Here is a 26,131-nt window from a genome sequence, read left to right as displayed (position 1 = left end):
CTGTCGGGCCCTGTGAGGCGCAGAGTGATGACGTCAGAGGAGGGCGGCGGCATCGGCGGCTGCGGCGGCGTCGGCGGCTGCGGCGGCGTCGCCGGAACGATAGGTCGGTTGGCTTTCCAGGACTGCAGCTCGGGCAAGGTAACCGGGTCGGTTGGGAGGTAGGCCGTACGCGGCTGGGGCGGCCTCGCAGGGCCCGACAAGGAATAAGTCAACTAATTGAAGAAAGCTTGTTTTGTATAGTGATTAAGACTAGAAACCAGGGGACTGTGGGTTCTACTCCTGTCTTGGACACAAAGCTATCTGAATAACTCTTTCTTGGTCCAGAAAGTGGGCAATGATAAACCACTTCCAAAATCCTGCCAAAAAAACCAGCAGTAATTTGTCAGGAGTCAATGCCAACTGAAAAGGACATACACAAAAACCCTGACTAAATAGTTCTATCCCACATGGAATTAGAAATTTGCATAACAATCTCCCTGAAGGATCTTTTGAAGAATTATTATTTGTACAAAGATGTTTATATATTATGTCAAGTCTATTCTGAAGAAACTACTGTGTAAATTATTTGGTACAGTAGGCTATCCCATCACTGCCCATAAACATGGTAGCAACAATATGCTATTATTATGAAGGTGACTCTGGAAGCAGGATAAGAAGGAAAATAAATTTTATATATTTTGTTGTTGTTGTTGTTGTTTAAAAAAAGAGAGATTATTAAGACAGAAGTTAGAAGTGATTAAATAATTCCATTCCGAAGCAAGTACTAAATATTTCTGATTTTCCTAATCTAAATAGGAATACTGCAACATCAAAAAAGAGTTGTAAAGGATCAATTAAAAGAACCACAATAGTGGAACACTTTCTCTCCGTGGGAAAATATGAAGTGTTTGAGGAACAAAGTTGACCTAAAATGGGGTGGAGATTGTTATCACATTGTGGTAAAAATTATGAATGGCATAAAGGAAATGAAAAGATTCTTTTTTTTCCTCTTTCTTATAAGCATACAATGAACTGAATTCAGGACAAGGAAAGAATGTTTATCCAGTTGCGATAACTCTTGGCAGTTTACATAGAACATAAAACAAATTCAAAGTTTTGCAATCTGATTAAAACCCCAAACACAGCCATCAAAAGTTATACATAAGAGATAACAATCAATGACAAAAATAAAGAATAAATAATGATGCTATATATAAGCTCCAGAGAATATATAAATAATAGGTGGTTGTCATAGGGATAAGAGTTTTCTGTTGCTTCTATATTCTTTTCACAGTGTCCCTTGAATGTCATTTTCATCCAAATGTCTGCACTGCTGATCTTATATAGAAAATTTATCAAAGTCAGTTTAAGGGTAGATAAATACCAGTGGAAATACCAGTACATTATAGCTGATAAGGATACAAAGTAATGATACTTTGAGAGATGTGGATATTCTTTATATATTAAGAACAGTGGAGTGATATAATAGCAACATTGTACCTTAGATATGCAAGTGGCATGGCCCCTGATGGATGTTTTGCATTTTAAAAAAAGATATGCAAGGCTCTTATTGCTCTAGCACAGGGCTTTTCAACCTTTTCACCCATTGTACCACTTTTAGGATATGGCAATATCCGAGTACCACCAGTCGCCTAGCAAGGTGTCAAAAACTTGATGACCCCAAAAAAAAAAAAGGAAAAAAGTGATAAAGTACAGGTAGTCCTCGACTTACAACAGTTTGCTTAATGACTGTTCGAAGTTATAATGGCAGTGAAAAAAGTGCCTCCCAAGCCACAGCTGAGCAAGACACCTGCCTGCCCACCCGGCGGCACTCTTCCTTCTGTTCGAGGTTTTCATTGTTGTGAGCATTTCTGTTGAGGATTGGCAGTGGAGGTGGGGTGGGGGGTTTTGGTTTTTATTCCACCTATCTGCTGGGTGGTTGCAGCAGGTTTTGGTCACTTCACATGACCCTGGGACACTGTGACCGTCATAAATATGAATCAGTTGCCAAGCATCTGAATGTAAATCACAAGACCCTGGAGATGCTGCAACATTCCAGCTGATCGGCACTTCTTCTGGGGTCAGCAGAAGCGCCAGGATTAGCACCGAGCTCCAGCTGGAGCCTGGCGCTGATCCTGGCGCTTCCACTGAGCCCCGATAGCCCTGCAGCTCCAGCCATCTCTCGGTCAGGCTTGTGCGGTGCTGCCACCGGTTCAGCTCATTCCCCTCCCCCACTACCACTTTTCTAGGATGGTCGCGTACCACCTGCCAGGTGCCAATGTACCACAGGTGGTACCCATACCTCTGGTTGAAAAGCCCTGCTCTAGCAAGCTGTAAAATGCTTATCAAGAGTTAAGATGTACAACAATGCACATCCTTAAATCTTCTGCTTCTGTAGTTTAGAACCAATTAGTCATTGCAGGCACAGTCAAAAGCCCCATTTATAAAAGGGGATTTTGCATAAAAATATAATAAAGACATGTGTATGATTTCAGTAATGGGACACATAATTCAACCTGGTTTTTATTTCAACTCTCCACAGCAGTGACATTAACCCAAATGCCTTCAAAATACAGCAGTTGGTTAGTTCAGAAAGATAAAAGTCCAAGAATTGGTCAAAAGCATCCTAGTATTGATGAGGTTGCTCTCTGTCCAATTATGTCAGGTTCTCGGTGATTGTATGGACCAGCTCTCGCCACGTTTTCCAGTCTCATATGGCTGCTTTCAGTTGTTTTATGCTCTGTCTGGTATTGGCTTTGATGGCGTCTAGCTACTATGTTCTTTAGTGGTCTCGTTTCCTTTTACCGCTGACCATTCCAAGTGTAACTGCCTCTTCCATTGAGCTGGATCACATGACATGGATGAAATGAATAAGGGGGAATTTTGTGATTTTGCCTTCCAGCAATATATCTTGTTTTATATGCTCAAGGACTCACTTTCTGTCACTTTTACTGTCCAAGGAATGTGCAGGAGCCTTTTGCATAGTTCAAATGAGTCAATTTGCCTCCTGTCTAGTTTTTTAAAGGGCCCAACTTTCACAACTCTAGGTAACTATGGGAACCACAACAGTGTGGTCTATTTTGCATTTAGTTGCCAGGTTGATGTCCTTGCTTATCCATGCTTGACTGATAGTCATCATTGCTGTATGACCCAATGTGATTTGGTCCTAGCATTATTACCAGCCTGTTCCTAATTGTGTAATAGTAAAATAGTTGCAGGTGCTTATTATGGACTGGGAGTGGAAGAGATTTAACTTGCCATCAATCTAATTGACTTGTTGCCAGTCAAAAGGTCTAACACATCCCTGTTCCATCTTATTGTTAACGCTTTGAGATAATCCAGAGAAGAAGCACCAACCGTGACTACTAACGCTATCTTTATTGTAAGGTTATAGTAACAGAATCTTACAAGTCTGAAAGTGCCTCTCCCCTCCTTTTATACTCCCAAAGACTAGGGAGCCCCCCCCCCTAAGATCCTTTTCCACCAACAACTCTCCTTTGGGCTTGGATGTCTATTTATCAGACTGTTGTCTAGCCTGCAGCTCTTCTTTTTAGATCATTCCCACATACCATTATATCACATGAGTCGAGCCAAAGATTTAGCCTGATGCAATTTAAGGGTAGCAGGGAAGCAGTGTCACGCAGCCCCAATCCAATAGAATTGCAAGATGGCCACTGAATTATTTCATGCCCTTCAACGTATTTAAATTTCATAATAGTTAATCTGCAGCTTTGAATAAAGAGTACAATGCTCTTTTAAGGCCAACAGTATTATCAGAATGCAGGAAGATAGAAATACATTTCCCAGCCAATTTAAGAGGATAGTGGTCCAGATTAGTGAACTGGTCAGCCAAGCTATTAATATAGAAGTTAAACAACAGAAGGGTTTAAAAAACAGCTTTATTTGACTCTCTTCTCCAAGGGAATTGAGTTGGTAATGTGTCCCTGGAAGTTACATCTGATCCACATAATGCTTTGGTGGATTAGATATAGGAGTCTTCTGTTTATAGATAAGTTTCTTTAGAGGATATCACACAAGGTGGAGACAAAAGCTGATTTTAAATCAATACAGAATAAAAATCAATAGAAGTTTTATAGACTGGGAAGAGTACTTCTCTACCAGATGTTGAAAAACTCTAATACTGATTATTATCAGATTGGCCCTCTCTAAAACCAGCCTGCTAGTATGCTAGGCATTTTTCCTGCTTTAATCAATCACAAAGCTTCCATTGCAAATGCCTGTCATAAAGCTTATTGATGGTACTAAGCTAGCTAATTGAGCTATAGTTTGAGGGATTTTTCTATTGCCATTCTTACAGATAAGATACTATAATTGCAACTCCCCAATCTTGAAGTCATTCTCCCAGTCTCATCAACAGCCTGGATCAACACAGCTATTAATATGTGAGTCTACCAGTCTGTGCTCCTTTTTATCAAATAAGGTGGAATCTAGTTGCCTTGTGAGGTTCCCCCGATTTCAGTAGCGCAGTCAAATCAACTTCAGCAGTGACAACTGGTGACCATACATAGATCTGTCAGATCACTGTCTAGTTGATTGGCAATATAGGTCCTGCAGTATAATTCTTTTAAAATGTCTTTCCTTGGTTCCTGGAGAATGACATCATCTAGCAATGGCCCATGATCAGGCAAGTGGATGCTATGTGCCATAAATGGAAAGAGTCCTTAGATTTCACAGCCTGAAAAAAGATGGCGCCACAGTGCTTTTGTATCTGCCTTCTTCTTTCACTGCTGAAATTGTTTATATTGTGCTTTTTGTCTCATTTGTTCTTGGACAGGAAAATATTCCACATTAGACCCATGTCCCCAATAAGTATCTTTGCTATTCTGCAGTCTTTACTAAACCATGGCTGTGAAAGCAAGGTCTGCCTTTTATGGTGGACAGAATACTGTATAGTCAAAAATTATTGTTGTTCAAAGAGAAGTCTATCATACTCCTGCAGGAGTGAAGTCACTGAATCTGCTGAGTACCAAATGATGGGTTTTCTGCAAGAACTCAGAGCTGAGATGTGCTGTGAGGCATCATTTAAATGTGCAAACCATTTAACCTGGCAAATTCTGTCACTGGAATGTCAGACAGTCTTTCATTCACCCAAAAGCAGACAGAGATGTAAGGTAGCCTGTTAATAGCAGATGATCACTATCGAAGTATGTGGAAACCTGAAACAGATCTATGAACTGAAGAAGGTTTCCTCCCAGAGTTATATATTCAATAAGGCTGATTTTATTTCCTGCTCAGTAAGTGACTTCTGCTGGAGGTTCATTTGATAAAGAGTTGTTTAAATTGAGCAAGTCCTCTGTGATAAACTTTTGCAAAGGTAGACTTCTGATCGTTGGAATAATGTACAAAGGAAAGCACTTGTCCTTTGGGGAGGGGTAGAAATGATACAAGATATATACAATGTGTTGTCATCTGGTCCTACACCCAGCATTGAAATCATCTCCAACTGTGGCATAAGGTGAAGGAGAGAGCTTCAAGAATATAAAATACTGAAAACCATTCATTACTAACCTTTGCTGGGCCCATGTTTCTCAAACAACAAATATATCACACTTGGATAGAAAACGAACTGTTGGTCAGGAATGCCACCCTGCAACATTTCAGGGCAATAAGGATATTTCATGCTGGTCTTCTGCCTGTCAGCTCTATCCAAAGCTTTCGAGAGGCCAGCTTCTCATGATGTTTGGCACATGGCTTTGATGTTAATAGAAGTCTACTTGGCGAGATGTAATCAGTTGTCAATTGGGCTTCCCACTTCATCTGTAACGGCCATTGACCCGGTGCAGATTGCACAAGGATTGTGTACACTTCAAGTCAGTGTTGACTCCGAACGACTGCTGGATTAATCCCTGCAGTTTTCTTGGCAAGATTTCAGATGTGGCTGGCCGCTACCTCCTTCCTACGGCTGAAGAACCAGTATTTTCACTTTTGTCTATTGCACTGTCCCCAGTTATGTGATTGTGATTTGGGTGCTTGGCAACCATTGCACGTTTACAGTGGTTGCAGCAACCCACAATCACATGATTGCCGTTTACTGTCTTTCCAGCCAGTTTTCAGTAACCTGTCAATGGGGAAAGCCGGCAGGGAAGGTGGCAAACCACAGTCAGGTAATATCTTACTTAACAACCGAAGCAAAAAAAAAAAAGTTGTACATTAAAATCGGGTGTGGTCACGTGATGTCTCATTTAACAATCACACCATTTAATGAAGAATTTTCTGATCCCTGTTATGGTCATAAGTCAAGGCTATCTGCAGCTTACCTGAACCTGACAAATCCCAAGAAGGATAAAACTGGCTAACACAGTGCCTCCTATTGGTCAGTGGCTATCATAGCATCCGACAAAATGATTATTTTTGTCTAAAGATCTTTGAAACATAAACTGTTAATAGAGATAATGGTATGTGGGGAAGTTCTTGGGAGATGGGTCAAAAAGATGCTGCCTAGGGAACAGTCAGATAAGAGGCTGGATAGTAGGTGGGACAAAAAGGACTCTCAGAAGGGACTCTCTTTAGTTTCTTGGGCTGCAAAGGAGACCATGGGAGAATTATATTTTCAGACTTGCAAGATTATGTTAATGTACCTTTACAGTAAAGCAGAGCTATCTTACAGCAGGGGTGTCAAATTGCCGGCCTGCAGGCCAGATGCATCATGCCAAAACCGCACCCACCCCAGCTCCGGCAATGGGGAAAAAGTCGCAATATGTCGTGACACGTCACGTGACGTTGCGAGTTTGACACCCCTGTCTTACAGTATCTGGTTGTGTTTCCTTTCTGGCCTACCTAGTAAGGCTGACAATGTCAAGTTATAAATACCTGGGAATGACCTTTCAGACAACCAAGGACCAACTTACTTATGGGACCACCTCTCCCCAGTTGTTTTTACCTATCTTATAAAATCTGGCAGGAGGGGCATCCCCTAGGTCAGGGGTAGGCAACCTTGGCTCTTTTATGACTCGTGGACTTCAACTCCCAGAATTCCTGAGCCAGCCATGCTGAGGGGAAAGTGAGAGGTTTCCAAGCTGAGCCATGCTGGCTCAGGAATTCTGGGAGTTGAAGTCCACGAGTCATAAAAGAGCCAAGGTTGCCTACCCCTAACCTAGGTACTATCAGCTAGGGAGTGGCAGCTGGCACGGTCCAGATGGAGATCCTTTTCTGACAGGCACCTGACTTTTGGAATGTCATTTCCCCTGATATTATATTAGCTCTTTTCCTGTTGGCCCTCCGTAAGCCTAGAAAACCTGGCTTTGTGCTTGAGCCTGGTTTTAGAGACCATCTCCTGGTCAAATTGATGATGGGTTAGCTGGCTTGTGATTGAGCTTGGTGTGAAAGCCCATCTCCTGGTTATATGGATGATGAATTAGAAGAGCGATGGGCTCAACATGTCAAAATGTTAGGAAAATGCCTAATTTTACTCTGCTGGCATAAATGCACACAGCCATACACACATGTACACACACGTGAACAGTTCTCCATCTCTCCCCATCTAGGCCAGGGCTTTTCAACCTTTTCACCCATTGTACCACTTTTAGGATATGGCAACATCTGAGTACCACCAGTCGCCTAGCAAGGTGTCAAAAACTTGATGACCCCCCCCCCCAAAAGGAAAAAAGTGATGAAGTACAGGTAGTCCTCGACTTACAACAGTTCGCTTAGTGACTGTTTGAAGTTACAATGGCACTGAAAGAAGTGCCCCCCAAGCCACAGTCGAGCAAGACACCTGCCTGCCCGCCAGGTGGCACTCTTCCTCCTGTCCGAGGTTTTCATTGTTGTGAGCATTTCTGTTGAGGATTGGCAGCAGGGGTGGAGTGGGGGGTGTTTGGTTTTTATTCCTCCCGTCTGCTGGATGGTTGCAGCAGGTTTTGGTCACTTCACATGACCCTGGGACACTGTGACCGTCATAAATATGAATCAGTTGCTAAGCATCTGAATGTAAATCACAAGACCCTGGAGATGCTGCAACATTCCAGCTGATTGATGCTTCTTCTGGGCTCAGCAGAAGCACCAGGATCAGTGCCGAGCTCCAACTGGAGCCTGGCACTGATCCTGATGCTTCCACTGAGCCCTGACAGCCCTGAAGAAGCGCTGATCAACTGGAAAGCGGCATTGATCCTGGCGCTTCCGCTGAGCCCTGACAGCCCTGCAGCTTCAGCCATCTCTCGCTCAGGCTTGTGCGGTGCTGCCACCTGCCAGGTGCCAATGTACCACAGGTGGTACCTGTACCGCTGGTTGAAAAGCCCTGCTCTAGGCATTGCCAAGTGCAGCATGCATGCCCAACCCAGCAGTAAACTATGCAGTTGTATTCACGGCTAGACTTTAACCAATTATATTGTCTTGAATGAAACGCATTAACCAGTAGCTTAACATCTCAGGAGACTTCTAGACTAATTGGCACAGAAGGGCATAGAACCCAGCTGGCTTCACTCTGAATTTCTTTTAATGCCTCACTATCTATGGGGTTTGAAAAAAAAATGCAACAAATTATTAAGCAAAGAATATTAGACGATGGGCCACCAGATCCTAGCACCAGAAACCACTGACCCTGGAGGAGTTTTAAACATTTCCAAGCAGATCCTTACTCATCTTACATGATCCTACTCATCTAATCCTCTTGAAACAGCATGGAATATTTCTGCTGAGTCACCTTACTGTTTTAACCTTACGAGGTCTCAGAAGATACATTTCATAATATCCCTAAAGGGAAGCCAGATCTGCCTTGTGGTTTGAAATGTAGAGAACCTGGCTGATACGTATTCCCCCTTGCGCTCTACAGCAGAGGTCTCCAACCTTTTGGGCACCAGGGACCGGTCAGGGGTCCTCAACCTTGGCAACTTTAAGACTTGTGGACTTCAACTCCCAGAATTCCTCAGCCAGCCCTGGGTTACATGGAGAAAGGTTTTTCCACGGATCGGAGGAGGCGTGGTTTTGTGTGCTGCCTGCATCCCGCGAATGGGGCTTTGCTTGTTTGTGCGGCCTGGTTGCTGGAAGTCCACAAGTCTTGAAGTTGTCAAGGTTGAGGACCCCCGTTTCTAGCGCTCTGCCCACTACTCCTTAAATCTTTCTACTGCCTTAAATCTACTGCCTTAAATCTTTCCGACCAGCCAAGGTCGGTTAAGTGGTGCTGCCACCTATGGTGGCTCAATTCATATTACACACATATTGCCTGTGCAATTATCACGCCTGGACTATTACCTGTGCGATTAGTTCCCACCTGGACTATTGCAACGCTCTCTACATGGGGCTCCCCTTGAGGTGCACCTGGAGGCTCCAGCTAGTTCAGAATGCGGCCGCGCGGGGGATTTTGGGGACCTCTAGATACTCCCATGTAACACCTCTCCTGCGCAAGCTGCACAGGCTGCCGGTGACCTTCCGGGTGCGCTTCAAGGTGTTAGTAACAACTTTTAAAGCGCTCCATGGCAATGGACCTAGATATTTGCAAGACCGCCTCCTACCAAATGTCTCCCTTCGACCAGTCCGCTCCCACAGAGAGGGCCTCCTTAGGGTGCCGTCGGCCAGTCAATGCCGGCTGGCGACCCCCATTTTAGAGCAGGCTTTTTATTCAATATTTATTGTGATTTTTATTATTGCCTGTTCACCGCCCTGAGTTCCGTAAGGGAGATAGGGCGGTATATAAATTTAAATAATAATAAATAAATAAATAAACCTTTTCGCCAGATTAGCATTCAGATGTAATTGTAATGTAACCTGTCCTTTTCCAAACAAACAAGGTTGGGCTGGGGCGGGCGGGCTGGCGGGGGGTAGACTCCTGGCAGTAGCAGACCGAAAGCTCCGAGCTCAGCTCCGATTGCACTTTTTATTCTACAGTTTTTACTCGGGGTTGGGGAAGGGCGGGGGCGTTGCTGCTCGCCCTGCTCTGAGCATGCCTCGACGCGACTTACCGCGAGAGGAGCCTGTGGGCGGGCACCGGAACGTGGGATTCTTTCGTCCCGGTATCGTTCCTTGCACGCGCGACCTTTGCGGAAGGTTAGTCCGGACGGCCCCCCGCCTCGCTTCTGAGTTGCTTTTTTACCCCCTTCCCCTCTTCAAGTTGCCCTTTAGCGGGAGGGAGACTGGAACTCCTGAGCTTCGTCTAGCTCAGTGTTTCTCAACCTTGACAATTTTAAGGCATGTGGACTTCAACTCCCAGAATTCCACAGCCAGCAATGCTGGCTGTGGAATTCTGGGAGTTGAAGTCCACATGCCTTAAAATTGTCAAGGTTGAGAAACACTGGTACTCTAGCTAACGAATTTGCAGTAGCCCCATCGATCCCAGATTTGTTTTTAGCAGAAGCGGGGGAGAATTCCAGGAGGAAAATCGGAATAGGTTTTTGTTTTAGTTGCACAGGTAGCGCGGGGACGTAGCGATTTTTTTCCGATTTGCATGCTTTAAACCTGCATGGGGCAAGTGTGCAATTGGTCCGACGCAGGCACAGAAAAGTGGTAGTTTCTCTCTCTCTCTCTCTACAACTTGGAATATGCCCCGTACCGTATCTGTGGCGATGAATAGGCCACCTGTGGAGGTGGCGACGAATAGGCGAAGCCGTGGAGTTACGCAAACCCCGTTCTTGCGCCTTGATGGTGCCTTTTCTGTGTCTGAAATTGGAGTTAAAACGTCGCGATGAAGTATAAGCCGGTATCAAAGATGGGTTTTGTGCAACCCATTCGGCTAAAATGCGTGTCCGATGCTCCGCGACCCACGCCATTATTAATTTGCAAGGTAGTTTTCAAAGATCTGCAAACCAGATTGGCATGTAGCTTGTCCAGACGACTAAAGCAACGGAGAAAGCATTCTTGAGTGCAACACATCTGGACCTGGGTCAGCTGCTTTTGAAGAACTACGTGTCTTCCCCTGGCTGGCTAAATTTTGTGGGACTTTGTCCCGAGATTCGGTATTTATTTATTTTTTCCCAACGGAAAGCGAACACCCTTTTTCCAGCATAGGTAAACATTGTTTCGTCTTTTTTTTTTTAAAGTCGGTGGTATGAAATTTTTACAATGGGTTCACCCGAAAAGAAAATTTGAATACTTTTTTAAAAATCTGGATCTGGATTTGGTATTTATTTGTATTTATGTTACAGCATGAGTGTGGATTGGATTGGCTATGGTTATGCTGCATTGGTCGCCTCCGGTGGAATAGCTGGCTATGTAAAAGCAGGTATAGTATCCCCTTGTGTTTTCTGCAGCTTTCCTCTGCTGTCAATTTGTTAGCTCAATAAAAATGTATTTTGGAAAGTCCTACTTCATTACAGCTTAAGATAACAAAACCAATTACTAGATTTTTTTCATTTTGCTGAAAGCTCCGGGTGGATTTTAAAAGTAGAAATAGCGTATACTCCATTTTACCACAACGCAAGCCATCAAGTTCTGGAAGTTATCTTTTTTTGTTTCTAAGAACGACGCAGCCCATAATTCCAATGTAAAATATCTTTAATTCCCAACCTTTAATATAAACTGCCAGAATGCTAGGGACCAGGACAAAATTCTCAGGCGTGAATGCAAACAAACAGGCAAGTTTTACTATTCAAAGCTTTGCCATCATAAAGAGAATTACACTTGTTGCAGATTTCTCCTTGCAACAAGTTTTGTAAATGAAGTTTTGCAAGCCCTATGTAGCATTTTTCCCTTATTCCTCCTGTGTCTCTCCCCCAAGTTCTCTTTTTTCCAAAAGGATGGCTAACTTGTAGCTTTGATAAGGGAATTCCCTCCTGCCAGAGCTTATTGCAAGGCTTGCTGTAATTTGTGGGGGACAAAACGTAAAACAGTTCTCTGAAGTTAAGCCCTTTTATGATCTTTCCCACTAGGGTAGAGCTGGAAGAAATACAGCTGCAGTTCATTGGGTTGACACATTTCATCTTCTAACCAAGTTTTCTGTTATCTGCTTAAACTAGCTAGTGTCCCTTCCTTAGCTGCTGGTCTCCTCTGTGGTGGGTTAGCAGGATTGGGTGCTTATCAGCAATCAACGGATCCAAAGAATATTTGGCTTTCTCTGTGTAAGTATTTTTTATTGCATCACTATTCCACACACAGAGACATGTTTATATCTTATGTATGTGTACGCACCCACACTTTGTGATTACTTTCAATACACGTATTCCTTTTCCTTTTAGCCTGTCGAGATTCAGTTTACTTGGAGTGTACCTAATCCAAGATTAAATTAATGGCAAAAACATAGAACTATGAAGTATTTAACTATCTCACTAGGTATTCAAGTTTTCACCTGTGATTTGTCATCTTTTTTGTTCACCTTGTAATTTATGTGCATTTTAAGCTATCGCTTTATAAAGGCATGCACTATTTCTACATTTATGCATACAGGTAATCCCTGAGTTACGGGCGTTCACTTAACACTCGACGTTATGTGACAAGCGTATTGCAGCACCACGGCAGTTGTTCACCCTTACGAACAACTGCAGAGGCTCTGCAACATTCACCATATCCCCCCCCACTCCCCACAACTGTTTTCCCCTCCCTTCCTGCCACGCCGGATACTCACCTTGCAAAACCTGTCTCCTCTCTGCCGCGGCTTCCCTTTGAGAGAGGAGAGTCGCTTTGGAAATGCTTTTCATGCCGAGAATGAAAGCTCCTAGGTGCCATAATATTGCACGAGTTCAAACACAAATCCTCTGCAAAAGACATCATGGCCCCCAGAAGCTTCCTTTCTCGGGGGGGTGGTGTTTGCTTTGGTTGCATGCCTATGGGACAAAGCGTGGAATCAACCAGGCGCAGGAACCAATGCCGTCCGTTGCCCAGGTGTGCTGCTCACTTGTGTGCGCCGGCCATAAGAGGGCAGAAACAAAGCCTTCAACTAAGTGGGGAGGCATCGTGGTGCCAGGCCCCTTGCACCTGCATCCAAGCCATTGTTGATGACGGCAGCAGCCACCTGAGTGGCCATGATCTCCCATCCCCAGCCACCCACTCACCCCGCCCGACCTACTCATTGCCTAACCGGCTGGCTGGCACAAATCCTGACCACTCTTCTCCTTGTCATCCTCCCCACTCCAGCAGCAGCGGCGACTTGAGTTTTTTGGCTCCATCTGAAATGAAGCGGAGATGCAGCAGCAGCAAGATTGCTCTCAAGACCTGGGTGTGCTGCTCACTCGCATGCGCCGGCCTTATTGAGAGCAGTCCCACTGCTGCACCTCTGCTTTTTTCCACTTGTGTAATTTGCATTCCAAATTAGTTTTATCAGAGCAGCACACTGGAGGCTAAGTAATTGCAGAACGAAGAGATAAAGTAAGAATTCCAGATTCATGTCTCTGAAAACAGTCTATGAAGGCAGGAAGTAGCAGTGTGATTCATACCCACATAAAAGGAGGTTTCTTATAGCATCAACCCTTTCCTGACACCATGGTTGTATTTGGTTGCACATAGTCTCCATTAAATGCCATAATTAAAACACCTGATTTGGGTCACTATATTTTTTTTCTAGCTGCATCTGGAACCCTGACTGTCCTGATGGGAATGAGATACTATAACTCTAGGAAATTTATGCCTGCAGGGTTAATTGCTGGTGCCAGGTACAATTCCTATTTTCCCATTGTTGTGGAATTATTATTTGGAGACAACAGAAAACTAGAGAATGGGGGTTTTCTTTGGATAAACACAGATATTGCCAATAACATATTTAACATGTAAGCGTTTACTAGCAAAATTTACTGACACGTTAATTTATTAAGTGGTATATTAATAGTGGATTTCTGTTTTTATTTAAACAGTCTATTAATGGTAGGCAAACTTGGACTACAGATGTTGGAAAAACCTCTTTAGCCATAATTGCAACAACATAAGTGCAACAGCAAGCAGAAAGAGGCCTACAGAGACAATGCCTATTCAGAACAAAACTGAAGACAAAATGCTTTTTAAAATTGTACAATTTGCAAAGTTTTTAAACTTCAAAATCTGCTCAGTTTTGTAAAGAGTCAGTCATTACATGTATGCATTTCTTGTCATAACCCCAAACGTTTTATGATGATGAACATGAGAAATGCGGTAAACAGTGCTGCTAATACCTTGTAGGAAATACACTTAATTTTGTGTTATCATATTTCCAAGCTGAAGTTCATCTCTGTGTATATCTGTATGTAAGGTGTTCCACTCAAAACAAAAATTATTAAATGTCTAAAAGCCTTTTGAACTGCGAGTCTTATTTCCTAATTTTAAACAAATGTGAATTCCAATAATTTTAAGTTGTAATCTTTTAGGACTCAAGGCTAATTAGGCTAATTTTATGTGTACATGGAAACAGAGACTGGTATTTTTATCAACATTTTTCAATGAGTAGCTGTCTTCAAATATATTACTGAATTAATTCAGAACGTACCAACGCATGTACAACAGTAGTATCTGTATCCACAGATCTCCTGATCATTCTTCACATTTTTATACAATTGAAATTAGACACAAACAAGCTTAGAGTAGTCCCATTGAAATAAAAAGACTAAGTTAATTATGTTTAGTGGTTTTACTTTAGATATAATTAAACCAAGAGTCCAAGCTACTGCTTCTACAAAGCTTGAGAACATTTCACATGATAGTTTTCATACGGCCAGATGAGTCTCTATGAGAAATGGGCATCCCATTTGAAATTACTGAATGCTATATATGTTTAAGGTAGGATTTGGCTTTCCACACCCAGCAGTTCACTCAAATGTCATCTGATTTGGTCATATTAATAATGTATATAAAATATAAACAATTATCAACAGGTCACTTCTAAAGAAATCTCCTTTCCCCAATATTTAGAAAATAATGGTTTGAGTTTGAAAATGTAGACTTCTACTTTTCTCATGTACTCAGAAATAAAATCATTCTTGTATAAAAGAACTTTCTTAGTTTCAACAGTAAACACTGAGGTAATACAAGATTCATCGCTGTATGTCTGATGACATGATAATGTCCTTCTGTGAGGTGTTTAAAAGCATTTTTAAATCAGAATTCAGTATTGCAGGTGGTCCTCAACTTACAACCATAATAGAGCCTGCTAATTAGTTGTAAGTTATGATGGTAAAGTGGGTCATTGTGTGACCAACCCAAATTTACCTTCTTTTTTTTTCCCCCAGCAATCATTAAGCAACTGCCACGGTTGTTAAGCAAACTCATTGTTAACCGCGGGGCATGTTTTTGTCAAAAAATGGAAGTAAAAATCAGCTTTTGACAAAATGCTGTAAATTGTAGTCAGGTAATTGTGGGAAGCTGCATATACAGCCATAAATGTGGGGCTGGTCGCCAAGCACCCAAAGCCTGCAGTCATGGGATTGAGGGAAGGGCGGCCTTCAGAACCAGGTTAGAAGTAGCTTTTTGGAGAGTCTGTTGTAACTAAATGACCGATCACAAATTGAGGACAACCTGTACTGTATTTTGATATACTGATAATACTTTATTGCAGGGTCTTCGAAGTTGGTCCTTTTATGACTTGTGGACTTCAACTCCCAGAATTCCTCAGCCAGCGTGCCTGGCTGAGGAATTCTGGAAGTTGAAGTCCACAAGTCATAAAAGGACCAACTTTGAAGGCTCCTGCTTTATTGGATAAGAGCAAGAGCACAGATTAACTTAAGCACAGGCAAGGCCTTCTTTCTCGGTATAGAATTCCATCTCTTATTTTAAGGAAGAAAGCCTCAGTTCAGCAAAAGCAAATGTTGAGTATATTTGGAGAAAACACTTTTAAACACTCGTGTTTTAATAAAATTAAGCAAAAAATCAGTTCTTTGCCAGAGCCACTATCTGGTAGTAATTTTTTCACATCACCGATGTAAACTTTATTTTAGGTCACTCATCAGGACTAATTTACATGTCTACAGTAAATCCTAGTTAGCGCTATTTTTCAAGACTAGTTAGTGCAAAAGGCAGAAAGTTAAGCTGCTAATCATGATACCAGGATTACTCTTGGGTGTACTGAAAAAATGCACTGATTAATTATTTTCCAGGTGCCATTCTAAGGGCATTTTTAACTTCTTAAACCTAATATGATTTAGGCTTGATAATCTGACAGATTACCTCTCTCTGGGCCTTAAAGATCAGCAGAGAAGACTTCACAAAATGTCTGACTTCCAAAATCCATTTATCAGGCACATAGGAGGATGCTATTCCATCAGTTCCAGGCTATGGAACATTACTGCAGATTTTACACTTGACTTTTTTTTTCTGCTTATAAGAAAGGAATCAGGTTTTTCCTCTTCGGTCAGCCTTTTAAGCTGGCTAGAAATTACTTTAGTTTCTATTTGTATAAACATATTTTATATGAATAAATTGTTGGTTGTATTTTTTTATTTATTTAGTCTACCAACCAGCTTCAAAATACCAGGATAGAAAATCAGACTGTACAAACAAATATTAAGGTATAAATAAATACATTGCATTTTCTGATGGAAGACTTCTATAATATATGTGGTGTTCCTGAGAAGTTCACTTTATAATAAAACAAATTATTTTCAGTTGAAAACTAGCCCAGTTGCAAAAGCAACTTTGTGGATTTTTTTATATGAAACTTTTAGGTAGATTCCTTTAAGACAGCATTTATAACAGTGAATTATGTAAGTTTTGAGAGACTGAAATAAATCAGTTTAATATTCCTGCTATTCTGCATTGGGATAAAATATTGTACACATAACAGTAACTTTCAAAATTATTCAATAATATTAATTGGCCGTTATATTATTAATTCAAGGATTCATTGTGTAAATACACTTAGCAGTAAATCCTACTGAAATTGAGACAGCATAGTTATGTGCATTCTACTTTAAGTCTTAATTCAAATCAAATATGTCCTCCACAACAAAAATAGTGTACAATTTTTAAAAATAAAACACATACAAAATACTTTTCAGTATGCAAATAATATTTTACAATTGAATAATAATATATAAGTGCTATTTTAACAAGTATAGATTGTCAATTTCAATATAACAAATATATTTAGCAGTTTGAAAAGCATTGTTTTAAAGTGACTTCTGTTAGATAAAGCAAGAGTTCTTATATATTAGAGAAATCACTAAAAATATGAACTTGAAATACCAGGACAATTTTGGGCCATTGTGTACTTATATTCAAAATATTTCTTTAGGCCAGATAATGCTATCAATGCTATACTACAAAATTAGGTTTGAAGAGTAAATTCTGGCAGATATTACCAGATTTAAGCAATTCCTTTAGGAATTAAAAAGAGAATTCTGGAGTTATTCAGCTCTAGTTACCAAGTGAAGGCACTACAGTTAAGTTGACTAATTCTGTGATCAAATTCCACTAAAAATAATTTAGGGAAAAAGCAAAGTTACAAAGTTACTCAGACTTCTTGGAAATTATTTCAGAAATACCGCCAGAATGCCTTCTTAGAGAGCCACAAGTAATAATTATTTAAATGCTTCTTTTCTGATTAAATAATGCTATCTAGCCTTCCCAGGAAAGTATCCTTCCTAAATATCATTCACTCATAATATTTTCCAATTGTCAGGCCAAATCTGACAACCTCAAGTAAATGATTCCACAGATACATTGACTTTCTGTTTTCCAAACACTTCTGCAAAAAAAAGTTTCCCTCCTTTCAGAATCAATAGTAACAGTTGATATATGTATCTAACTATGTCTATGCAATACATGATAGCCTGTAAGCTCTTGGAACCAGGACCAATGCATAGCATATGATACCTTTCTTTCCCACCTATAAGTTCCGTAGTCATAACCAGAGACAGGTTCTTCACCGATCAAAGGAAAATGGTTTAACACATATACATTCACAGGAATCACATACAAGGATAATCCTAGTCCTGCAAAATCTAAAATAGAACTGAACCTTAGGGGTGCACCACTTTTGTAAATACTAGTAATAGTTGGCTCAGTGACTATGTCTTCATTCTCTGCAATCAAAAGAAATAAAGGTATAAGTCAACCCAAATCAAAGACAAATTAGTTCAGCTTTAGTTTCTCCGATTATTGTTGGGCAATACAGTGGGAAATTAATCTATTACTATTTTTTTTGCTTTTATTCCTTAACTCGGTGTTATAGAAGCATCATATCTTGAAAGTCATTCTTTATAATTTACTGCCCTATTCAAATTAGCCATGATTGTCCAATGGCTAATATCTTTACATGCCTTCATATTTTTGACATTTTTTGAGAAGAAATGATCAAAGGGATTGCAAACCATTCTCTGTTCATTTAAGTAAGAATATACAAATTTTTAGCTTTGGCAAGGTAACTTTATAGAGAATACTTCATAATGTAAGCAAAACCAAAAAAAAAAACCTGCCTTAGAGGCACTAATTTGAAGAATATTTTCTAAATAAATGTATTTATTTTCTATATTTTCCCCTTAGAGATAATAAACTACAGGCTCTCGTGTGTTTCCAGAATTGTTATTCTATTAGTTGAAATATGATTTAAAGTGTCCCAGAGGCAAAGAAATAAAGGATATAAATAGTCATAGTATGCATACGTGATGCAGAAAAGTACTTTTACCGATGCCCTCCGTACTTGGCTATCCAGTCAGTTCTTCCATGCACAGGTTGCGCTGCTGGTGGGTGAGTTAAAATGTTCATGCCTTTTGTAGCAGGGCTGTAAGTAGGTCCTGGCAATTGGGCACGAGAGGCCTTGGTTTTCCAAGCATATTCTGAAAACAAAATTACAAAACCAATACAAGCAAATCCACTGATTGTAAATCCTGCTAATACTTCTTTCACTATTAAACAGAATCCAGCTAAAATTCATAGCATATTCTTCCAAGTAAAGTTCTTTATGCAATAGATAAAATTATATTCCAAAAAGGTTATAGATCATAATAATAATAAGGGAAAGAAATACATTTATTGTTGAAAGATATTATTGTCTCTACAGTCATAGTAAGCTTTCATTACTATAGCTACAGTAGATTATGGAGCTCAGAAAGTCAGCCAATCAGATACAGACTGACAAGGGATAAAGAAAGTGTCCAAAGCATCTGTGATTCTACATACTAAGCACTGGCAAAAACTTCAGAAACAGCAGCATGATCAGGAACTAAAGATATGCTTTCGAATATAGATGTGTGACAAAAAAAAAGTAGTAACGCTGTCATCTATTAATCACCCAAATGAAAGAGTCCAGAGAACTACTATATGTTTGAAAAAGAGTTTGAACTGTGTTCTGATTTACAATTTCCACCAAAATAATCTTAGAAACGATTTTCAAACTACGGTCAGATATGGTCAGAGTGAACACAGCCCATTCTTACTGGTAGTTGTCATCTGTTCTTTTTAGATCGGGTTCCCAACCCCCAGGCTGCAGTCCATTCAGAACTGGGTGAGTGCATGCAAGTTGCCTGTGTTTGTGTCCGCTGCTCACACAAATGGTGCTGCACAAGCACTTGCCTGCTGCTCACACAGAACTATCTCCTTCCCCCCCCCCCAGTCCACAAAGCCATAAAGATTGGGAACCACTGTTTTAGATGATTCCTAGACATGAATAGCGCATTGTCTGTGTAAGGAGCTGTATCATGTTTCCTACATTGCACACAGATGCTGATCACAGAATGACTATTTATCAAGACAGTGTTCTGCAGACATGGCTTCCCATTGTTGGTCAACATTTTAACAAGAGTTGTTATCAATTTCTACTTTAGCTTCATAACTGCACTGTTGTCTCACAAATGGCAGAAAGCTTTGACAAGTAAATAAAGAAAAGTTGAAAACAAAAATAAAGTAGCTTTGTGAAAAGCTAAAGAAATGACACAATGAACTAGAAGAAAGACCTATTTTCCAATGAAAGATGACCTTTCTAAAAAGGTTTTGAGACAATTGAACTGGGGGTAGGCACAAATCTGGTGGATGAAGCTCTTCTATACTACAGACATGCAATGGGCAAGCTGTCCCTGTTCACTGGGTAACTTATAAAGTAACTATTTTTTCCTTTCCTTCAAAAAAGTTAACCATCCCATCTACAAGGCAAAACATCCCACTGTTAACTGCATTTCTGAAGATCAGACTTAAGAATTCATTTTGTATTTCAAAATGATGATCGTTAGTACACCATGGAGACTTATTGAAGTGCTGAGCCACTAATGTGTTTATTTATGAATTGAACAGTACAGAAATGGATATTCTTTGCATATAACGTCAGTTGACTAATTCGCTTGGAATGGGGAAATTCAGTTCTATTAAATTTCCCTCAATATGCATAGTAAACTTAATGTGTTTTTCTCATTTACTGTTAAAAAAAAAAGACCAAGCAGAGTAAAATAGTCAGGTCTTGTCACTTCATATTGCTGTTCCGAGGTTCCCTACCTCAAGACTGCTCTGCCTACACCCTGGGTCCATGATCTCTTGCTAAAAATCCACTTCCACAGCCCTTATATCCAGGTGGAGATAACGAACCACCTGCAACAGCGAGTCAGTAAAAGACACATTTTCCAACAAAATTGTCACTTCCTCCTTCCATTATGTATTCAAGATGGACAGTGATTAATATTTATATGTTACTTATATGTAACGGTGTAGGTCTATACATATGTTGTATATAGTATGTTTAAATGTGTGTTATGTACGTGTACACTTTGAGAGCAAGCAACTAAATTTCATTTTGAATGTGTGCCATTGTGCCCACAATGACAATAAAGGTCTGTCTGTCTGTCTGTCTGTCTGTCTCTCTCTCTCTCTCTCTCTCTCTCTAATCTGTCTGTCTGTCTGTCTGTCTGTCTGTCTGTCTGTCTGTCTGTCTGTCTGTCTGTCTGTCTGTCTGTCTGTCTGTCTGTCTGTCTGTCTGTCTGTCTGTCTGTCTGTCTGTCTGTCTGTCTATCTATCTATCTATCTATCTATCTATCTATCTATCTATCTATCTATCTATCTATCTATCTATCTATCTATCTATCTATCTATCTATCTAAAACATGGGGTTTCAACTTGGGTTTTGCCATGAACCTTTTTCCCTTTGACATGTAAACATTTTTCAAGATAAAAAAATCCAATTAAATTTATACTATCCTGAACAGAAGAACATAAAATAGTCTAGGAATGAAATGGTGCAAGCAACTACAACAAATAGGCAAGATTATAGTGAGAATGCCAGTCTTGTTTGTGGACTCTGACTGCACTGCTATGTCTGCCCATCTAATAAGGGCCAATTAATTGTCCTGCAATTCTAAACCAAATATTGTATTATTCTTGAATCATAGAATAACAACTTAATACAATGCAATGTGTATCTGCTACTGTATATTAACATTTGGGATATATTTAACAGGAAGCACTGGAAGTATTTTGGAATTTGCCAATGGCAAAAGAAATGAGTATATTTATCCAAAAGAAAAATGAGGCCTCCCAATGAAGAACAGTCAGGAAAAAAATCTTACAACACAGACAAAAGGTGTACAATGTCCACTTTCCACATCTCGTTAATCCTAGCTAAAATCCATCCTTGATGTTTTCCTTCCTGAATAAATGCATGCATGTAACACACTACTGTATATGTGTATTGCTAAATGTGTGCATTTTTATTTCCTAAGGGGCCATATTAAAAAAGGAAAATAAAACTGAGCTCCAAACTTAACAAAATAGTTCCCAGCCAGCGGACGTTTGTTCACAGATGTATTTTAAATAAATGCTAAAGACGGGTCAAAATGACATTTTATCTATGGATTTGGAAAGAAACAAATTTTGTTCTGGAAAAGGAAGGTTAATTAACTTTTGGATGATGATGATGATAGATACGAGTCTCCAATTAAATCTTGCTTAATATAAATTTAATACATTATATCCTGAGTACAACTCAGCAAATCTACCTACCTAAGTACCAACCCAAATCATTTTTTAAAAAGCACAACAGATGAAGAAATTAAAGCTATGTAATTTTATTTATTTCAGCACAATGTTAAGTAAGATCATTTTGTACCTGTAACTGATGGACCAAGAGGTGCTAATTGTATCCTTTGACCTGCTGAACCAACCTCTTTTTTGTGAAATGAAGGGATATATCCTCCAGGAGCATTGTAAGCAGCACCAATAAAGCCAGCATTTCCTACAGCTAGATAAACAAAATTAAAATTCAGGAGAGGGCCAGACAGAAAAAAGCATCCTTACAAATATCTTGAATAATGAGTAAATCAACCAGTCAATCAATATTATAATGAAAGTCATAAAGAGGAATCCCTAATTGTACTCATTACTCATATATAATTTTATTGTATAATATATACATCATTTTATTAATTGTGTAGTATATAATTTTCTCAAGAAAGCTTCACAACAAGAAGGTATGTGCAGATTGTCATTTTTTGCATGGAGATAATCTCCTGCTTTCTAGACTGGTACTTTAACCGCTAGAACAAACTAGCCCTCAAAACTTTGAGCTATTGTACAAAAAAGACGGAATCAATGAAACAAGGAAGAGTCCTTGTCATAAAACACAAGGTTCAAAATTCCTCACCTTGAGTTAAATTTTCCTCCTACCAAAGGTGGAACATTGATAGGGTAAAACCAATTATAGCATAGTTTTAAAAAATTCTACCTCCATTTTTCCAGTGTTGGCTCTCATTACTACATCTTACCAAACATTGTTAGCAGGACAAGAAGCAGCGGATGGAAACTAATCAAGGAGAGAAGCAACCTAGAACTAAGGAGAAACTTCCTGACAGTTAGAACAATTAACCAGTGGAACAACCTGCCTCCAGAAGCGGTGAATGCTCCAACACTGGAAGTTTTTAAGAAGAGACTGGACAGCCGTTTGTCCGAAATGGTGTAGGGTTTCCTGCCTGAGCAGGGGGTTGGACTAGATGACTTCCAAGGTCCCTTCCAACTTTTTTATTATTATTATTATTATTATTATTATTATTATTATTATTATTAAGATAAGCTTTTGGCAGATTCCTGCAAACAGGATTTTTTTTTGGTGCTAATTCAGTCAAACTGATTTAATAATATACAGGTAGTTCTCGACATGCACCATTTGTTTAGTGACCATTCAAATTATGAGAGAACTGGAAAAAAGTCCAGTCCTCATATTTATGATGGTCTTCACACTTATGACCTTTGCACCACCCCTATGGTCACATGATCACAATTCAGATGCTTGGCAACCCATCTTGTATTTACAACCAATTATAGTGCCTTGCAGTCATGCAGTCACAATTGGCAACCTTCCCAGCTGGCTTCCAACAGGTAAAGTCAATGGGGAAAGCAACATTTGCTTAATGACTGTGTGATCCACTTAAAAACCACAGTGATTTTTTTTAATGTAACAAAAAATGATCATAAAATTGGACATGACTCATTTAAGGACCACCTCACTTAGGTGTGGAATTTCTGATCCCAAATGTGGTCATAAGTCGAGCACTACGTGTATTCTCAGAATGCATTCCATAAGCAACAGTAATAGAATAAGATGATAGAATTTGGGTTAACAATCAGTGACAACAGAAATAGATATAAAGTGAAAATAAGCAGTTTTTATATTTTAGAGCAGGGGTCCCTAACCCCCGGTCTATGGACCGGTACTGGGCCACAGTATGCCAGCAACCGGTCTGCACAAACAAGCGAAGCCCCATCCGTGGGATGCAGGCAGCACACAAAACCACGCACTCTTCGGTCCACAGAAAAACCTTTCTCCACAGAACCGGTCCCTGATGCCCAAAATGTTGGGAACCTCTCTTTTAGAGGCATTCCTCAAGGGTACAAGACAGCTACTTTTTCATAAATTATACAGAACAATGGTGAAATAGATAAAGTAAAAAAAATAACTTTATTGCTATATATCTATAATACACAAATCAACAAAGCAGTTCTTTTGTTTTTTGTTTGTTTCAGTAGCAAATTTTTCTGCATAAGGAAACTAAAGATCAAACAGTTCAAAATGAACGTTAAGAGATGTAGATTAAAACAAATATGTTATTTATATACTGATGGGATTTAAGTAGAAGCTGAGCAAATAGAAGAAAGATAATAAAGCTGAGAGGTGACTGCTCAGACAAAAAAAAATGTCACGGATCATCTAAAAAGAACTGAATGTTCTGTACTGTAATTATTTTATACAAGAACAATATATGATATAGGCATTTGGAAAACTGGACGCTTCTTGGGTCATCCCACTGCAGAAAATTACCACATAGCTGAATAGGTAAGCATAAAACAGTAGATAAAATGATAGGAGATTGGTGAGCTTGCCACAGAAGGATACTCGAAAGCCAAAAGAATTTGATGTGATAGCATTTACAAATTAATACTGGGAAAAAATGGACAGATCAAAGATTTCCTATTGTATACTAGAACCTGGGGCATCCCAATGTAGTTGATAGCAGTAAACCCAGGACAAACAAAAGGAAACATTTCCTTCACACAACTGATATGTGACAGTTCACTATTAAGTATAACTGTTGACAGAAACATGCTGAACAAAATAGATCTTTGATTTGATGCAGCAGGGTGAAATCGTTCACCAATATATTAAATGAGTCCGAGACAGTTTAAAAAAAAAACACCAGATTGTGGAACTTTGCTTATTATGGTTTACAAAAATGGAATGGCAACAGCAGAAATATATTTCGCAGGAGTCAGCTTCAGGAACCTTACTTTAGAGACAGTGACCTTAATGTTTCATTCAAATTGTCAAACAAGTGTAAAGTGTAACCAGATAATTATAGAATAGCATACCTGTAAAGGTATGCATTTAATAAAGCACCCATTCACTACATATCTCTAATTGGTTATGCATTTATTTATATGCTGCTTCAGTCATGAAGTAATTCTAGGCAGTAAGTAGGTAACCTTACTTACTAGGGTTAAGAAAACATAAAAGCAACATATACTGTATTCTATATTCATTAGAATAGATAATCAGGGAATAAATTATTATGCACTACCCAGTGGCCTGCTGCAAGAGCTAAGTTTTTACAGCTATACAACAGTGCCAGGGCCATTCAAGTAGGAAATGCTTCACAGGTTAGATGAACCTATAGAGAAAGTACGCCACAAGGTGACAATATTTTACAGCCTGGGCCCTGAACTCTTTCTTCCAATCCCTAGACTCTAATTTCAAAACCAAACCTTCCTGAATTATTGTTGTCTATATCATTATCACCAGGGAAAAATACCTTTTCTCATATTTTCTCAGTACATTCTCATATATTTATGTCACTTTTTTCAAGTGTGTTGGGGTACATAGGAATAAACAGTTGGATAACATCTCCCTCAGATCTCAGTGAAAAAGGGAGGCAGGCAAGCAAACAAACAATTTACTGGAACCAAGCCTTAAGCTAGCTCTTTTAAGGAATATTTTAAAAGAGCAATATCAAATTAATTGGACCCCACACAATATTCATCTCAGATCCTAATGAACTCTCCCGAATTCTTACTGTAAAAGGCAAATCGTGGAGATCCAAGGAAAACAACCGAATCTCTACAAGAAATGTACAGTAGTGGCCAAAATTGTGGAAACCTTTTGGGAAAAGTGTAATTTTGAGGTTTGATGGCTAATAACACCTCTTTTTGGGGGGAGTAGTACCATAAAATTATATATCAATGGAAAGATAATTTAATCAAGAATGTAATGCAACAAAGTTTGTTCAATTAGCTGTACTGTATTCTGTGAAAAGTTATAGCAAAATAACCAGAAAAAGGAAGCACAATTTGCTTAGGTTGATATTAGATAGCTTTCCTTCATCTGATTGTAGCCAATGAGCATGAGTGTTTAGAGAGCCAATCAGGTGTCATCTTGTTTTGGTAATGAGCCAATCAGATCACAGTAGGGTTCAGTTATTGATGTCATGTATTGAAGCTGAGAGGACATTTGTCAGTGTGTTATGTGATCGCTATCAAGTTGGTTGGGTTTTTTTTCCTTTCATTTAGTGAGCTTGTAAAACGTAATAAAATTAAAGTAATGGTGCAAAGAGTTGACTGGTTGCCCAGAAAGCGATGTAAAATAGTATTATTAAGTGAACAAGGCTACAGTTATAAAGAAATTAGAAGAAAAATGGGTGGAAACTTAACTACCCCCCGAGATCCGGATGATTCCGGATCTCCTTACTTTCCGCCGCGCCCTCAAGACATGGCTTTTCCAGCAAGCGGGCCTGACCTAGGGAGGATTTTAGGTAGGGATGATTTTAAGAAAATTTTAATTGACACACAGCTTCGAATATTTGGCTTTTAATTTGGTTTTATGGGGGTTTTTTTGTTCTTTGATGTA

The 26,131-nt window shown here is 39.7% G+C and overlaps 2 protein-coding genes across 2 annotated transcripts in view; one reads left to right on the top strand and one right to left on the bottom strand.

The window, feature by feature from the left end:
- Positions 1 to 9,874: 9,874 nt before the first annotated feature.
- Positions 9,875 to 14,128, top strand: TMEM14C (transmembrane protein 14C). The gene is made up of 5 exons (XM_015810830.1): positions 9,875 to 9,978; positions 11,073 to 11,149; positions 11,883 to 11,984; positions 13,424 to 13,511; positions 13,710 to 14,128. Exons 1-5 carry the CDS (start codon positions 9,875 to 9,877, stop codon positions 13,759 to 13,761), a joined length of 423 nt encoding a protein of 140 aa, XP_015666316.1. The 3' UTR covers positions 13,762 to 14,128.
- A 2,115-nt stretch (positions 14,129 to 16,243) lies between these two features.
- Positions 16,244 to 26,131, bottom strand: part of MAK (male germ cell associated kinase) — a 31,523-nt gene continuing 21,635 nt past the window's right edge. Inside the window, exons 13-15 of the mRNA XM_015810829.2 lie at positions 21,848 to 21,979; positions 18,446 to 18,596; positions 16,244 to 17,843 (exon numbers count right to left, since the gene is read on the bottom strand). Of these exons, the coding sequence (XP_015666315.1) occupies positions 17,837 to 17,843; positions 18,446 to 18,596; positions 21,848 to 21,979 (290 nt within the window). The 3' untranslated portion in view covers positions 16,244 to 17,836. The remainder of the gene's footprint in view (positions 17,844 to 18,445; positions 18,597 to 21,847; positions 21,980 to 26,131) is intronic.

Source organism: Protobothrops mucrosquamatus, unplaced genomic scaffold (genome assembly GCF_001527695.2).
Source record: "Protobothrops mucrosquamatus isolate PMUCROS unplaced genomic scaffold, P.Mucros_1.0 scaffold23, whole genome shotgun sequence".
NCBI lineage: Eukaryota > Metazoa > Chordata > Lepidosauria > Squamata > Viperidae > Protobothrops > Protobothrops mucrosquamatus.
Note: the sequence above shows the minus strand (reverse complement) of the source record. Positions and strands in the feature narration are given on the sequence as shown.